General features: G+C 44.7%; 1 protein-coding gene across 1 annotated transcript in view; it reads right to left on the reverse strand.

Annotated features, from left to right (window-relative positions):
• The window catches only part of ppan (peter pan homolog), a 55,069-nt gene that overhangs the window by 24,415 nt on the left and 13,311 nt on the right, over positions 1-17,343 (reverse strand). Inside the window, exons 6-12 of the mRNA XM_052041842.1 lie at positions 17,114-17,190; positions 16,338-16,445; positions 13,658-13,781; positions 9,518-9,596; positions 9,148-9,277; positions 7,001-7,173; positions 2,735-3,221 (exon numbers count right to left, since the gene is read on the reverse strand). Coding sequence (XP_051897802.1) covers positions 2,735-3,221; positions 7,001-7,173; positions 9,148-9,277; positions 9,518-9,596; positions 13,658-13,781; positions 16,338-16,445; positions 17,114-17,190 — 1,178 coding nt within the window. The remainder of the gene's footprint in view (positions 1-2,734; positions 3,222-7,000; positions 7,174-9,147; positions 9,278-9,517; positions 9,597-13,657; positions 13,782-16,337; positions 16,446-17,113; positions 17,191-17,343) is intronic.

A 17,343-nucleotide genomic window follows, 5' to 3' on the forward strand; every position in this document is an offset into this window, starting at 1 on the left:
GAGGTAATAGGGTCAACAAGGTTTTAGCTCATTATGGCATATAATTGCAGTAACTCTTTCCTCATTCTTGAATTATATACCAACACCAACCTTCACCATACAAACCGGTGACAAAAGAGGAACCTACTTTTTAAGAGCGACTTGGGACAGAGAGTAAATGTTGGCCTTATAGTGATGCACATATCCCTCGAGGAACCAAAAGAAACATACTTTATCTAACTGTCCAGTCTTGTGAGACAGATATCCAACTAGAAGTTTCATACTTTCATTCACTGAAGATTGCCCCCATACTACAGCAGTGATACTGAATCAGGAGCAAGAACCTATCACAGTATAGGAATGCCTCGAGAAAGGAACCCAGAGCAATTAAACCAGGGCTCGAAGTTCAGTCCTTCCTCTTAGTTTAGGGTGCTCCCAGTGTAGGGGAGGACACTCAGTTACATGTTAAATCACCTGGCCTTCAACAAGATTATGTATATATCCCACAAAAAACATTTACCCATGCATCCACTCTTGCCAGACAGATAACCAATTAAACAGCTTTCACACTTTCACTCACTGAAGACTGCCCCCATGCTATAGCAGCGATGTTGAATTAGGAACAAGAACACGAAATGACCTACCAGGGTACAGAAACATCAGCCAGGTCTCTGAGAGACTGTGGGTTCTGGTACACAGGGATTTGAGCAAGACAGAAATTAAAGTCAAAATGGGAAAGGAAATGAGGGAACTCGGAAAGAGGAAGCGAGAGAAATCAGGATGAGGAGAGAAAATAAAATTAAGGCACAGTTTAATAACACAGAAAGAATACCAGGAAGAATGAAAGGTCACAGGACTTGGGAAAAGCTGAGCATTCAAAAACAGTGGCTGTCTACTCAAGCTCCCATTTCCTTTTGGTTGATGGAGAAATTTCCGAGTGTAAGTCACAGAGATATTAAGCACGGAATTTCATACTGAAGATGTATAACACAAGTGCTGGTAGCTCCAGTGCAAGCGCTCAAAACTACCAGAAATGCATTTATAAAGGGTCCATGTTCAAACAGTACTGACCTTACACACCGATAGACATGAGGAGGGCTGTTTGTGAACTGTCGCAAAACCAGAAGTTGCACTGCGATGTGGCCGGAGAAAGAATTCAACGGTATTGAAACAGTGAAATCCAGTACATCCGGAGCCCAACTCTCTTCTACTTCCCCCAGAACCTTAACTGGTCCACCCACACAAATATTGCAGGTATGAGAGCAGGAAAGAGACCGAGCACAGGCAAAAGGACTTTTATTTGGAAGTTCCGTTTCTTTTCAGCATCACTCAGTCAGGGTTTCAATGGGAAGGAACTCCACCCACATTCAATCTGTTCTGCACTTGACATGGGTCCCAGGCAAGTCTACATTTTGACAATTTGCTAATTCAGCCTGATGATTCTTGTAGTTGGACAAATCTAGTAACACAGGACTAAACTCCTGTTAATTTATTATGTACTAAATGAGAGTATTTAAGTTGCTCAACTTCACTTCCATCATTTACTTCACATACGGTCTGCAGTTGCCACAGCCCAGAGAAACACACAGTGCACCTAGGTTGATCTAGTGCCTGACCTGCCCACCCACCACCACCCCCGCACACTGAGCAAATGGTCACAATCCTCCTTTTCCCAAAGGGCTATTTCCTCACCCTTGCCCCCAGCTCCTCCCCACCAAAGCTCAGTACCCCTGATTATTCACTTCCATTCTGTGCCTTGGGACCAGTGCAATACATTAAATTCAAACCAAGGCTTTCTGGGCAAATGCTGCCTCACATCAGTATCCCAGGTTATACCGAGAACTGCAACTAGATGTAACTCCACAGCCATTCACTGAGGGAAGGATTTCCAGCAGCTCACCTCCACTTTTACCTGCTCTTCGACACTTCTGCTCAAGCAGCCTGCCAGGAAGTACCTTTGCTCGCTGGGGTTATAGTGACGCACCTGATTCAGTGCAGACTCTGGGTGGAAGCATCGACTCCCGGATTAATACGTCAGGATTTACAGACTCCAGATAAACTGTGGACAGCTGTCGATGACTGGTCCTTTCCCACCACTGCTGGAGCCCACTTAGAATGAGGACCTTTCTCGGGGAATTATTAACACTGCAACCTGCAAGGCTCTCAGGTAAACATCTTAGAAAAAAAGACTCTTGCATTTCTACCTTTCAAATCCCTGACAGTTCACCCAAAAGCATTTTACTGTCAAAAATACTTTTCAGTGCAGTCAACTACGAAGTGCAGCATCCAGGTTGTGCACAGCAGACTACCTTAAACAGCAATGTAATCACCTGGGCTGAAAGATAATCACCTGCCCTAACACACATAAGAGAACTCCCCCATTTTGACTGACGGCCAAAACAGGCTTTCGATCCCACCCTTCATCTCAATTCAACAACACCTGATAAACACCTTATAACACGTGGTAATTGCTGTGATCTTTATAACACGTTATAACAAGTGGTACTTGCTGTGATCTTTAACAGCAACTTCTTTTCCTCAACAGTTCCTTGAGGCTGCAGAAAGCATTGAACTCAACATAAAGGCACCAACCACCAGTACTGGAAATTTACTGACAGATTTACACTGTGTCATTGGTAAATGAATGCTTCAAGACTGGCCCCAGTGTGGAGAAGTTAGTTCAGCAAATCATAAGTCTTTGTGTGTACGTGCATTCTTCCGGTCTTGTGTCCATTTCTGTTCAAATTAAGATTTCATTTGGGGCTTTTTATGAGAATGACCCTTGCCTTTGGAGTCCAGACGTTGACCTTTGGCCTTGAAGCCCAGACGTTGACCTTTGCCTTTGGAAGCTGGATGTTGACCCTTGTCCTTGGAGTCTGGACGTTGGCCTCTGCCTTTGGAACCTGGATGTTGACCCTTGTCCTTGGAGTCTGGACGTTGACCTCTGCCTTTGGAACCTGGATGTTCACCCTTGGCCTTGGAGTTCATACGTTGACGACCTTTGCCCTTGAATGCCACTTTACTCTTCAGTATCGAGCTCTTGAATCTGGATTTACCAAGTGAAGTGCCAACAAGATGAGATTTCCTCCCTTGCAAATTCTTCCTTCTGTTGCTTTCAGGTTTTGGCTCAGTGTGCTGCTTGTTGGGAACTTCCTCTGGGCCCTTCCACCTCTTGACTTTCCCAAAAGACTGAGACGATCTGTCTCTCTTCCTTTTCCTGTTCGAAGCCCCTGGGAACAGATCTGTTGGAAAAAAGAAAAGTTGCAAATAGGACAAGGACATAGCACTTGGACAAAACACTCCAACACAAGCAGCTGGCAATCAGAAGCACAAGTCATCATGGTAACCTATCAGAGTGCGCAGCACAGGAGCAGATGCAGGTCAGCACCATCACCAACTCTTTCCCCAGACCATGAATGCAACAAAGTGATGGAACTGCGAGTGTGAAGAAGGAGGCAGTTAAGAATGGTCCCATTCTTAAACACGAGTAACTTCACCTAACCTTCATCCACGTCTTTGTCACCTGTAGAACTGACAAATTCAAATCACTCCTGGTCAGCCTCCCTCATTCTATTCTCTGTGAACTTAGCATAAAACAGAGTGGTACAGCACAGGAACAGGCCCTTCATCCCCAATGTCTGTGTCGAATACGATGCCAAATTAAACTAAAACCCTTCTGCCTGCACATGATCCATATTCCCTCATTCCCTGCATATTCATGTCTCTCTCTAAAAGTCTCTTAAATGGCACTATCATATCTGCTTCCAGCACTACCTCTGACAGCCAGTTCTAGGCATCCACCACTCTGTGTGAAAACAAAACATGCCACACACATCTCCTTTAAACATCCCCCCTCTCATCTTAAATGCACTCCTCTAGTATTTGGGATAAAGATTCTGTCTACCCTATCAATGCTTCTCATAATTTTATAAATTTCTATCAGGTGTCCCCTCAGCCTCCAATGCTCCAGAGAAAACAGTCCATCCAAACTCTCCTTATAGCTCATACCCTCTAATCCAGTCAGCAACCCAGTAAACCTCTTCTGCATCCATTCCAAAGCTTCTACATCCTTAAGAGTCATCCAATGCTCTATTGTCTGTGTTGTGACTCACACCAATTTGTTGACCCATCACCCCATGCCTGCTGATCTGGCTCCTGGTTTAGCAACATCTTGATTTTTAAATTCTCATCCTGGGTTTTCATATCCTTCCATGGTTACATCCCTTCCCATCTCTTCCAACCCTACAACTCTCAGAGAACTCTGTGGTTCTCTAACTCTGGCCTTTTGCTCATTCCCCAATTTAATTGCTCCTCCATTTCGAGGCCCTAAATTCTGGAATTCGCTCCTACGCCCCTCTGCCTCTCTTTAAGACTCACCATCACAGTTAATTCTTATCAAGCTTAGTCATCTGTCCTAACACCCACTTAGGTGGCATGTGTGAGTTTATGTTTGACAAGGCTCCTGTGAAGTGCTTTGGGACATTTTGTTATGTTAAAGGCACTACATAAATGGAGGATATTGTTGCTGACTCCTTGGTCAGGAAAATCAGCTCAAGTTTAAAGGTGGTGTTGTTCATAAAGGTCATTTAGAATTGCCCTTCCGTACGTTGTTCAGTTGCTATTCAAGCACACCATATTAAGTAAACACTGCACAAGTTAATCACCATTCAGGTGAGAGCTTATTCAAGGGTGGTCTTGTGAAGATTCTGGAGGCTTGTAGTTCTAGTACTGTGCATTTCTGGAATTTTCAAAATAACTGGCAAACTGTAATTTTACAGCATACCCTTCTAAATTTGGACACATCTTGCTGGCTGTATATTGCAGGCATCACACTTGCACCCATAATTGATTTGATACAGGATGGTATTCAACAACAACAATAGACTGTGTATGTTTTAAAAAAAACTGGGCTCAGTTAAATCCATGGCCAGGACTATTGCTGTAGTTGGTTCAAATTAGTCAAGATGAATCAGAGCAACTTCCCAAAAGAATCTTTGTTGACTTTGTTTAACGATTGGGAACAAGTAAGGCGATTGTCTGAACATGTCACGACTTGTTGTGTGATGTGTATAATCTGCTTGCTATGTATGGTGAAATAATTTTCTGAGGAATTCATTCCTATTAAATGTAACTTGAATATTATTGTTAAATAAACATCGAAGCACGTCATATCTTTGAGGCAGCTTTTCAGGGGTGACAGGAGTTGCAGATTGGACCTGCTATATGCAAATTTTGACATACTGAAATGGTAAACATAAAAACGAACAAGAAACTAAAGCACACCAGTCAGCCCCTCCCGTTCAGTTTTTTCCTCCAAGATGACATGGACAAAATAAGCAACAGCGTAAGAGGACATGCTTTTAAAGTTATCGGAGGGAAATTTAAAGGCAACGTGAGGGGTGAGATTTTTTTTTCCATGCAGAGTGGTAGGTACCTGGAATGAGGTTACCAGGGGTAGCAGGCAGTTTGGTGGAGTTTAAGAGGCTTTTAGATAGATACATGAATATGAAAGCAATGAAGGGATATGGATGATACACAGGAGGAGGGCATTTAGTACAAATTGGCATCAAGATCGGCACAACATTGTGGGCTGAATGACCTGTCCCGTGCTGTATGGTTCTACGTTCTATGAGGTCTGATTCTCTATCTCATTCATTCTCCTGCCCTATCCAATGTTTCTTTCAGTGCCCCAAAATTTATTGATCTCAGTTGCAAACACAGTTAAAAACAGCACCCACAGCTCTCTGGGGCACAGAATTCCAAACAATCAGAGTCTTAAATGAAGAAATTTCTCCTCATCTCAGACCTAAATAGTCTCAGAATAAGGGGTTGGCTATGTCCCCAAGATCTCCAGTCTCCAGGCAGAGAAAACAACCTCTTAGCATCTCCCCTTTCAATTCAGCTCAGAATCACATGTTTCACTCTCAACCTTCTAAAATGTTCTTGTTTATTTTAAATGGTAATGACAGTTGTATCTTATTTTTGCAGATGTTTGGGAATAGGGAACATGCACAATAATAACAATTGACTTATGTAGCAGCCAAATTATGGAAAAGAAACTTTTAAATTTGGAGGAAAGTCCTGATTAGAGATATACTTGAGAATAATATTTATCAAAGTAGTACAAACAGAGGAAGAATGATAAATTAGTTTAATCTTTCAAGTTTTGAACTCTGCCTAGATAGCCTTCAGAGATGGGGCAAAAGTCCATTTGGAAGATCCAGATATCGAGCTACTTTCCTCTCCATTGGACAAGCACAGATCTGTTTACTTATTAACAATAAGTGAGGGGGACATTAGTTTTCCCCCATAAAGAATGCTTCTCAGAAAGAAAGTAAAAGTGATAGATCCTATGCATTCCACCTACAGTCCAGTCAATGATCAGCACCCTCCTATAGACCAGCAACCACCCCCACCACTCCCCCCCCCCCCCACCCCCACAAGTCACCACATTTACTGCCTCAACGTGGTAGCTGATCATTTCTAAGGATCATCTAATACAGGTTGTCTGCAGGTTACAGCAGGGTTCCGTTCCTGTGAACTGTTTGCAACCTGAACGGTCCACAAGTTGGTAATTCAGCCGTGAACTGAGCTCCCAGGCGGCAGAAGATGTCTGAAGCCCAGCGGCAGCCGGCAACTCTATCCCGCCTGTCTTCCACATGATCATATGGGCTATACGCAAGTCAGGTGTTCATAACCTGGGGAGGATCTGTATTGGACAGAAGGTAACAGGGCGGTAGGAATTGGAAGCTCTTCCACCAGCTGTAACTGATGCTGTTTATGATTAACACTGAAGCGTTAATCATAAACCTGACATTGTTAACACATTTCATTAAAACAAGTCTGATGAAAGTGCAGGAACTAGGGTCGAGGCAGATCTTGCGGCACCTCAAGTACGAAATGATTTCAGCACCCCTGCGGATAGATGGCTAGGTTACAGATCAGCCTCACCGAGGGGTAAAACAGACTTGAGGGATTGAAAGGCACCCTGTCTGATTCCAAAATGAAATATAATGGTTACCGTCATCTGGTTCAACTCCAACTTCTTGTCTGTAATGCTCCCGGTCTGAGTCGTCCTCAGACTTGTCACTTTGATCCTGATTCTCGCCAGTACCTGGGTCTTCAGCCTCACTGTCGCCTTCAGCCTCACCTACTTGAAGCTTCTTCCTCCTCATCCCTTCCAGACTCTTCTTCCTGGAATAAAAAAAACAATTGGTTACAATACAGTGTTAACAAAGGCCCATGCTTCTTTGAAATTTCCTCTGTGGAGCCTTCAAGAAGCTTACATTTAGATAAGATATCTTTATCAGTTACATGTATATCGAAACACACAGTAAAATGCATCTTTTTTGCGTAGTGCTATGGGGGCAGCCCACAAGTGTCGCCATGCTTCCGGTGACAACATAGCATGCCCACAACTTCCTAACCTGTATATCTTTTGGAATGTGGGAGGAAACCGGAGCACCCAGAGGAAACCCACGCAGACACAGGGAGAACGTACAAACTCCTTACAGACAGTGGCCGGAATTGAACCCGGGTCGCTGGCGCTGTAATAGCGTACGCTAACCGTTACACTACCGTGCCTGCGCTACCATTTCTGTAGTTCTTTACAGCTGCTTTACAACTAAAGCAGTATTCAAATGTAGTCACTGTTGTTGGAAACACAGCAGGCAACTCAAACAGATGACAATCCCACAAGCAGCCCTTTGAAAATGACCACATTTTTTTCTTGGGGACAATTCCTCTGCTCTTATTTAAGGCAGTATTTTTAGATTTTTTCATCCACCTTAACGCAGCCAGGATCTTGGCTAGCACCTGATCTGAACGATACCACCTTCAATGATGCTGCTTTGGATGGCTAGCCTGGATTTTTGTGCTTAAGTCTTTAAAGTGGGACTTAAATCCACAAACGTCTGACTCAGCTCATAATGAATACCCCTGATATTCCTTCTCTGTGTTAAAGCCAAGAGTCACTACTCCTTCGAAAAACAAACTGCTGGAGGAACTCAGCAGGCCAGGCAGCATCTGTAAAGGGAAATGAACAGTTGACATTTCGTGTCAAGACCCTTCATATTGGAGGGCAGTTATAGTCATAGAGTTATACAGCATGGAACCAGGCCCTTTGGCCCAACTGGTCTATACCGTCAAGATTCCCATCTAAACTAATCCCATTTGCCAGCGTTTGGCCCATATTCCTCTAAACCTTTCCTATCCATGTACCTGTCCAAGCGTCTTTTAAATGTTGTTGTTGTACCCGTCTCAACTACTTCCTCTGGCACCTGGTTGCATGTACACACCACCCTCTGCGTGAAGTTGCCCCTTGGATCCCTTTTAAATCTTTCCCCTCTTACTTTAAACCTATCATAGTCCTAAACCACATAGTTCCTTGACTATGTGTTGGCTGAGCTGAACGTTGCCTGAATGTTTCAGACAGAGGAAGTGTGCTGTCAGGCGCAATGCTCCCCTCGTTGCTTAAACCTTTCCTCAGACTGTTGATAATCGCCTCTCATTTGGGTCTCAACCCGAAACGTCAACTGACCATTTCCCTCCACAGATGCTGCTTGACCCACTGAGTTCCTCTAGCAGTTTGTTTCGCTCCAGATTCCAGCATCTGCAGTCTCTTGTGACTCCAATCACAACCCCTTCCTACTCTGGCTTCTCATCCTACCACCACTTACTCCTACAATCTCCGGGAAATCTAACTCTGCTGAATTACTGACCCGAGTGATCCACACCAACTCCTGTTGTTATCACCCACAATCCAGAACTGCACTTTATGGTTAGTCAAAATGTGATACCTATCTAGACTTCAGCCACTGCCTAGTCGCTCTGTGGCCTTCTTGCTCACGCACGTTACTGTCCTTCAGGTAATGGGAGCGGAGACAGTTAGATATCTCGACTGTCATTGACCTTCCAACATGAGAAACTGGATTGATTGAGCAGTAATTGTGGAGACTGGGTGTGTTCACACTAATGACAGGCGATAGGATTGCTCTGTTGTGCAGAGTCACACTGACTCACCAGACGAGACCGGAGCAGGTGAAGCAGGCTGCATCCACTCTTTCCATCAGTCTAGGGAAAGTGAACTGGGCAACAATGCACCAAACCCACTCTCCCGAGGAGCGGAGGGGAGCGTAGGTGAAGCAGTCTACATGCTGTCACACTTACTTGTGCTGCTCTCGCTCTTTCTTCTTGCGACGAATATTTTCCTCTTGCCTTTTCTTTCTCTCCTCCTTCAGTCTCTGTCGCTTCTCTTTACGTTGAAGCAGCTGCTGGACTTCCTCCTCTGACTTTCCAACTGGAATAAAGGATCAGACACAGTCATTACCATTTTCCAAATATTAAGATGTTTCCATGGAAAATACAATTTATTCTCAATGGACTTTGAGCTTGACAGCTGGGGTTTCTGAAGCAACCATTATTTATTTGCCTGCTTTTACTGTAAGCCTTTTGAGGCCTTTCCAGAGATGCCAGACCAGCCCACTCATCACCATCCCCAATGACGGGCGGTGGGTGCAGTTCTTTCACTGATACTCACCAAACGAATGGTACATCACTTCTCCATCACACATCCCTTCCTCAATCTTCACCAACTCCAGGGTTAAGCGGGGGCCGATCTACGAGAAGAGGCACACAGACACACAGGGATTAGTGGCAATATCTCCACATGTAAAAGATAGCTGGGAATGCAAGAGTTGACAACTGGCAATGTAAGGGTTAATGGTGTGCAGCTATTCTTCCCATGGTGTGATAATGCCTCAACCATGGGGTGACTATAGTTATGGCTGTAAAAATGTCCAGGTGCAGGTGAGAAAGAAAGAAGTTTTTAGACTATCTTGTTTTGCTAAAGCTTGCTGTACGCAACTGCCTTAGTAAGTGCAACTTCCCACGAAGGTTTCCCATGAAGTGGGTATACGAGTAGGGCCAGTGACCACAGATCTCCGAGTGGGATCAGTACAGAGCTCGAGTTACACTGTTTACTCTTTCTCTGTACCCCTCACTCCCGTGAGTGTTAAACTAATAAAGCATTAATCGTATGTTCTTTGGTTCTGCTGCTGTCTGATCTGTTACAGAGCGAGTCGACTTTCACACATACTGAAACTTCTTGGGGAGGTACCAGGGTACTCAAGGTGGAGTCCCTGAATTCTGAGACTGCAGAAAACTGCTACATAAGAATGCAAGGATCTTTCCTGAATATTACAGCCAACAGTTTATTAACCTTTTAGATTATTTTTTGCAGCTCTGACATTTTAATCATTTTTGTATGTGGCCCTGCAGGTCACAATGGACCTCCATCCCTTCTAACCTTTAAGCATTCACCATGGATTTTGTCTGTTCTCTTGGCTCAAAGTGTAATCAGTTGGCCAAAAGTTGATGGCAAACAGAAATGAAAGAGTATGATAGTTATTGCAGAGACAACCCTGTGAAGGAGGTACTTGACATTTCAGAAGGTTAGACAGAAAGGAAAAGAAGGTAGGTTGGCTTTGTTGATAAACAAGTAGTGAGAAATCTTGGCTCTGAAGATAAGGATGCAAAATCATTTTCAGTGGATATAAAAATAACAAGGGAGTCAATAGTGGAGCAGCCTTCAAACTCCCAACACAGTTGAACAAAGTACAAATCAAGAAATAATGAGGATCTTAAAGAAAGGCACAGCTATAATTGTGGGCGACTTTAATCTTCATATAGATTGGCCAAATCAAATATGCAAAGATTGCCTTGATGATGAATTCATGGACTGTACTTGGGATAGTTTCTCAGAACAATATGTTATGGAAGCAACGGTGGCAGGCTGTTTTAAATCTGGTCATGTATAATAAGGCAGGATTAATTAATGGTCTCATTGTAAAGGATGCTCTGGGGAAGAACAATTTTAACATGATAACATTTCACATTCTGCTTGAGAGAAGAAACTTAAATTTAAGACACTAGTTTCAGGTAAAACTCCGATAATCCAGCATGTTCAGGATTATGGAGGGGGCGGACTGACAGATTTTCCAGACTACTGGATGTTATTTCTATTAAGATCTCGACACTCCTTTAATTCATTTTAAAAAAATGTTAAACAGGTTGAGAATAATTTTCCAGTGAATCATAGAGTCATAGAGTTATACAGCACAGAAATGAGCCCTTTGGCCTGACTGGCCCAAGCCAACCAAGATGCCTGTCCAAGCTAGTCCCATTTGCCAGCATTTGGCCCATAACCTTCTAGACTTTTCCAATCCATATACTGGCCTCAACCACTTCCTCTGGCAGCTCATTCCCTACAGATACCATCCTTTGTGTAAAATATTTGTCCCTCAAGTTTCCATTCAATCTTTCCTCTCTCACTTTAAACCTATGCCCTCTAGTTCTTGATTCCCCAACCCTGGGAAAAAGACTGCATTCACCGTATCTATGCCCCTCATGATTTTACACACCTCTGTAAGAGCACCCCTCAGTTTCCTATGCTCTAAGGAATAAAGTCCTAGCCTGTGCAACCTCTCCCTATAACTCAATGCCTCAAGTCCCGCCAACATCCTTGTAAATCATTTCTGCACTCTTTCCAGTTTAATAACATCTTTCCTATAGCAAGGCAACGAAAACTGAACACAATACTCCAAGTGCGGCCTCACCAGTGTCCTGTACAACTGCATCATGACCTCCTAACTCCTGTACTCAATGCCCTGACTTATGAAGGCCAGTGTGCCAAAAGCCTTCTTCACCACTCCATCTACCTGTGACTCCACTTTCAGGGAACTATGTACTTGTACTCCAAGGTCCCTCTGTTCTACAACACTCGCCAGGGCCCTGCCATTCACTGTGAAAATCCTACTTTGATTTGACTTTCCAAAATACAACACCTCGCACTCATCTGAATTAAACTCCATTTGCCATTCCTTGGCCCACTTACCCAGCTGATCAAGATCCCCCTGTAATTTTTGATAACCTTCTTCATTGTCCACTATACCAGCTACATTAATGTCATCTCCAAACTTACTAACCATGCCTTGTACATTCTTATCCAAATTGTTGATATAGATGACAAACAACATTGAGCCAAGCACCGACCCCTGAGGCACACCACTAGTCCAGTCCAAGAAACAATCTTCTACCATCACCTTCTGCTTCCTACCATCAAGCTAATTGTGTAATCAATTAGCCAGCTCTCCATGTGATCTAACCTTTCAGAGCAGCCTACCATGTGGATCCTTATCAAAGGCCTTACTGAAGTCCATATAAACCACGTCCTCTGCGCTGCCCTCATCGACTTGCTTGGTCACATCATTAAAAAACTCAACCAAGTTCGTAGGACATGATCGTCCACGCACAGCCGTGCTGACTACCCCTAACCGACCCTCATCTTTCCAGGGAAATTGAAAGGGAACATGCAAACTAGGGCCATGGAAGTAGAAAGGGAGCACAGGAATGGGAACCCCGGTCAATGGAAAGGGAGCAGCCAACATCACCGTGTGAGCCAGATGGGATTTGCAAATAGTCGGATGGCAGATTATCTGAGTGTGTACAAGGGTATGAAGATAAAGTTGGAAAATGTGGACTGGGAAAACAGATTAAAAGGTAAGATGTTGCAGACATTTAAGGAGATATTTCATAATTTTCAACACGAGGATGAACCATCCCTGGCTAAAATAAGGATGTAATCACATCGGAAGGAAAGTCAAACAACGTTATGACGATTAGCAGCAAGCTAGAAAACTGGGAGAATTTTAGAAATTAGCAAAAGAGAACAAAAAAAAGGAAGAAAACAGATTACGAGCCATTAAGTAATATAAACACAGACGGGAATAGTTTCTGTTAGTATATAACAAGGAAGCAAGTAGCAAACAATGGTCTTGTTAGAGGATAAGACTGGGAAATTTACAATAGAAAATGAGGAAATGGAAGTCACTTTGAATAAATATTTTGTCTGTAGATTGGACAACATTAAAAGCAACCCAGCAATAAAAGAGCTTGGAACAAAAGGGATGGGGGAGCCTACAGGTACATGGCCAAACTAAAGGCCGGAAGTCACCTGGACCTGATAGCCTGCACTCTACCATCTTCAAAGAAGTGGCTGCACAGACAGCGAATGCATTGGTTGTGATGTTCCAAAATTCCCTAAACCCTGGAAAGGTCTCAGCAGACTAGAAAACTGCAAATGTAATACATCAATTGGAAAGAGTCACAGAAAGCACAAAACTCTAGGCAGGTTGGTTTGACATCTGCACTTGGGGAAATGCTGAATTCAATATTTAGAAAATCGTTATACAATTTTGTTGAAGGGAGATCTCCTCTCACAGCTGGGGTAATGGTGTGTTGATGGGGAGAGGCAGTGGGGATAGTATTCTAATAACCCTGGGCCTTATTCCCTTACTGATCCAGAGGACATGTATTACAACAGTACAGTCTGGAATCTGTCCCTAAACAATTTGTCAGTCTTCATACCCACGTCAGCAGTGCATCTATTCAACAGCGGAATGAGAGGGGCTCCAACCTGCTGTGTATGAGCAGACCACTGACACCAGAGCTGATTGAGCTCTGCCAGGGTTGCGCCAAACCTGGAGACACAAGAGACAATAAGCTTTGGTCCTAATGCAGGGTTTCAAGCCAAAACGTCGACAATTCCTTTCCTCTCGCAGGTGCTGCTCGACCCGTCAGGTTCTTTCAGCAGATTGTTTATTATACAAAATCTACTGACCTCTGTGAGGCGAATCGCACTCTGCTGAGCCTTGAAGTTCCCACGGCCTGCATAATGCTGCGGTAGCTCAGTTATGTTGTGGTCTCCGTCCTGCTCAGCCTCACTTTCAGATAGATTGGCTCCTCTGCAAACAGATGCAAAAAAATGACCCAGAATCACTGCATTAATGAGCGGGAAGGATGACTGGGGAGACAGAGTGCGAGACGTTGACCACATCCTGGTATATTACTATATATGTCTCAATTTTATTACTAGGGAATGTGTGAGAGTGAGGGCATCCTGATATATTATTATGCATAACGTGTGCATTGGGGAAGATAGCATTCTGATATTTAACTGTAAGTGAGTACAAGACCGTGTGCAGAATAAAAATAAGTACGCTGATTAACAAAGCACAAACAAGAAGCTGCAAGCAAGCGAGCCTGCATCCAAGCCTCACTTTATAAACGCACAGGAAGTATATATGACATAATAAGACAACTAGGTGAGTATGACAGAGTTGAATTATATAATCATACAGCACAGAGATGGGCCCTTCCAGCCCACCTTGTCTGTAACGACTGATTTGCTTATCGACACTAATCCACTTGTCTGCTTTAGGTCACATTCCCCGATGCCTTTCCTATCCCAGTACCTGCCCAACTGCCTTTTAAATGTTGTAATTCCATTTGCCTCTACCACTTCCTCTGGCAGCTTGTTGCAGATAACGAATGAAATAAGGAAACAGCTCCACTCTGTGGTTGGAAGGATGTGGCAATATCTCATAGTAAATTTGTTCATGGTTTTATGAGAATATGTGAAATGCAAAGTTAAAAAGCTCAGGCAACATTCAATCCAAGCAACACCTACAGTTAAGGAACACAAGTCAGTGACCGTGTAAACCACCCAGATGCAGACTGAGAGACGACAGCACGATGCTGTTACACTCACTGACTAAAGCAACAAATCCAGTAACTGTCTCAACCATCTCACCCCCATCAGTCACCACATCCACATGGATGCCACCTCAGTCATTCTTCACAAGTATCTCCTTGGATAATTAACCCATAATCAATCAGCTTCCTTAAATTCCAGTTTCAGTCCCCACAACCAACAGAACGACACACCCAGTAACTCTGAACCCCTGCCAGTGAAGCCCACAGTCACTGCTTCACCATTGGCAGAGAGATGCACCCCCATCAATCTCTCCCCATGGTGTGAAGTTACTGTCACTGCAAACACTCCCTGCTGCTGCTTTCACAGGGGGTGCACCGCCGGGCAGCATGATCCCACAGGGAGTGACGCCGCCGGGCTCCCGCGGGGAGTGACGCCTAAATATTTCCTCCCTTCAATGAAACAAAGTCCCCGGACTCTGAGCCCTCATACAGCAACACCCTGTCACTGGTCCTGGTCCCATATGATGGCTCCTGCACACGATCACCGTCTCCCTGTCCATGGACCATTACCCCACTGCTGTCTCCTTCACCCTCTCGGGGCTAAAAGTGACTAAACACTGAAAGTGTTGGGATCCACGCTGTCAACAACAGATGACACTGAAAGAGGTGGTGTCATAGACAGTGAAGGTTATCAAAAACTGCAGGGGGATCTTGGTCAGCTGGGGAAGTGGGCTGAGGAACAGCAAATGGCATTCAATTCAGGTAAGTGCATTTTGGGAAGACAAATGACGGTAGGACTTTCACAGAGAATGGTAGGGCCCTGGGGAGTGTTGTAGAACAGAGGGACCTAGCTGTAAGATATCTTTATTAATCACATGTACATTGAAACACACAGTGAAATCAATCTTTTGCATAGAGTGTTCTGGGGGCAGCCTGCAAGCGTTGCCACGCTTCCGGCGCAATCGTAGCATGCCCATAACTTCCTAACCCTTTGGTACGTCTTTGGAAAGTGGAAGGAAACCGGAGCACCCAGAGGAAACCCACGCAGACATGGGGAGAACGTACAAACTCCTTACAGACAGGCGTCACAGGTAGATGGGGTGGTGAAGGGGGCTTTTCGCATGCTGGCCTTCATCAGTCAGGGCACTGAGTACAGGAGTTGAGGAGTTGGAACACTATGTTGCAGATGTACTAGACGTTGGTGAGGCTGCACCTGAAGTACTGTTGTGGTCACCTTGTTATAGGAAAGACATCATTAAGCTGGAAAGACTATAAAGAAGACTTACCAGAAGGTTGCCAGGGCTCGAGGGCCTTAGTGAAAGGGAGAGGTCAGGCAGGCTAGGACTTTATTCCTTGGAGCGTAGGAGACTAAGCGATGATCTTACAGAGGTGTATAAAATTATGAGGGGCATGGACAGGGTGAATACACCCAGTCTTTGTCCCAAGGTTGGGTAATCAAAAACTAGAGGGCATAAGTTTAAGATGATAGGGGAAAGATTTAAAAGGCACCTCAGGGGCAACTTCTTCATGCAGAAGGTGGTGCGTATATGGAACGAGCTGCCAGAGGAAGTGGTAGAGGCGGGTACAATACCAGTATTTCAAAAACACTTGGATAGGTACATGGATAGGAAAGGTTTAGAGGGATACAGGCCAAACACAGGCAAATGGGATAAGCTTAGACAGGCATCTTGGTTGGCATGGACGAGTTGGGCCGAAGGGCCTGTTTCCGTGCTGTATTACTCTATCACCCTATAACGGCCAGTGCCCTTAGATACATGGTGTTGGAATGCAAAGGCAAGACTTACTTCACCAGCAGCTCGCTGATGTCTTCAAACTTGCTCATGTTGGGGAACTTTTCCTGCAGCAGTTTCTTCACACCGCGGCTCATCCCAGCAGGAACCACCTTGATGGAGCTGCAGAGGAGACTCTAGTTATTCCTTCAGTTGTACACAGGGACAGCAGGAGGCCATTCAGCCCCTTGAGCCTGTTACACAGGGACAGTAGGAGGCCATTCAGCCCCTCTACCCACTCTTCCATTAGGAGTGACCTGTAGCATGACTCCATTTACCTGTCCTTGGTTTCCGGACACCCTGACTCACCAAAGCTCCAGGCCAGTGGTGAGAGGTTTGGTGGCCCCTCCCACACCCTCAGTCTCGCTCTACAGGAGGGTGGAGTCAAGGGGTTTTCCAAATTTCCCCAGAGGTATGCTCATCCCCAAACTGTTCCCATTAATTGGGAGCTGCGAGGGAGAGGGCTCCAAATCAGTGGAGTCTTCCAGGGTCTATTCTACCCTGCCTTATCATCATTTTACGATTCCCCCACCCACTCCCCCCCAGGATTATCAAATTCCCAACAACCTTGACACTGCCACTCCCAACAACTCTGAATCGCTGACTTCCTCCCTCACCCCACCGATCACTTATTCTTCTCCAGCCTCACTGGGATCATAGAGAGGCTGATTTGCTCTGGGGCTGTGTGTTGAGCCCCCAACTCTGGGGGAGAATGCTGCCCCTACCTATTCATAACTTGCAAACAATATGCAGGCTGTGGTTCTGAGTCTGGAAGCCGAGCTCTCACTTACTAGTGCCGGACTTCAATCAGTTGAGTGGTGGTGTTATAGTTTACCAGGACACAGCGCTTAATGGTGTTTAGGCCAACCTGTAAGTGGAGACAGAAGAACAGCATAAAAGACATGGCAACAACAAACATAGAAAGTATTGTGTGCAATTCTGGTCACTGCATTACAGGAAGGATGTGGAGGCTTTGGAAAGGGTGCACAAGAGGTTTAACCAGGATGTTGCCTATAAGGTT

Source organism: Pristis pectinata, chromosome 31, assembly GCF_009764475.1.
Source record: "Pristis pectinata isolate sPriPec2 chromosome 31, sPriPec2.1.pri, whole genome shotgun sequence".
Taxonomy (NCBI): Eukaryota; Metazoa; Chordata; class Chondrichthyes; order Rhinopristiformes; family Pristidae; genus Pristis; species Pristis pectinata.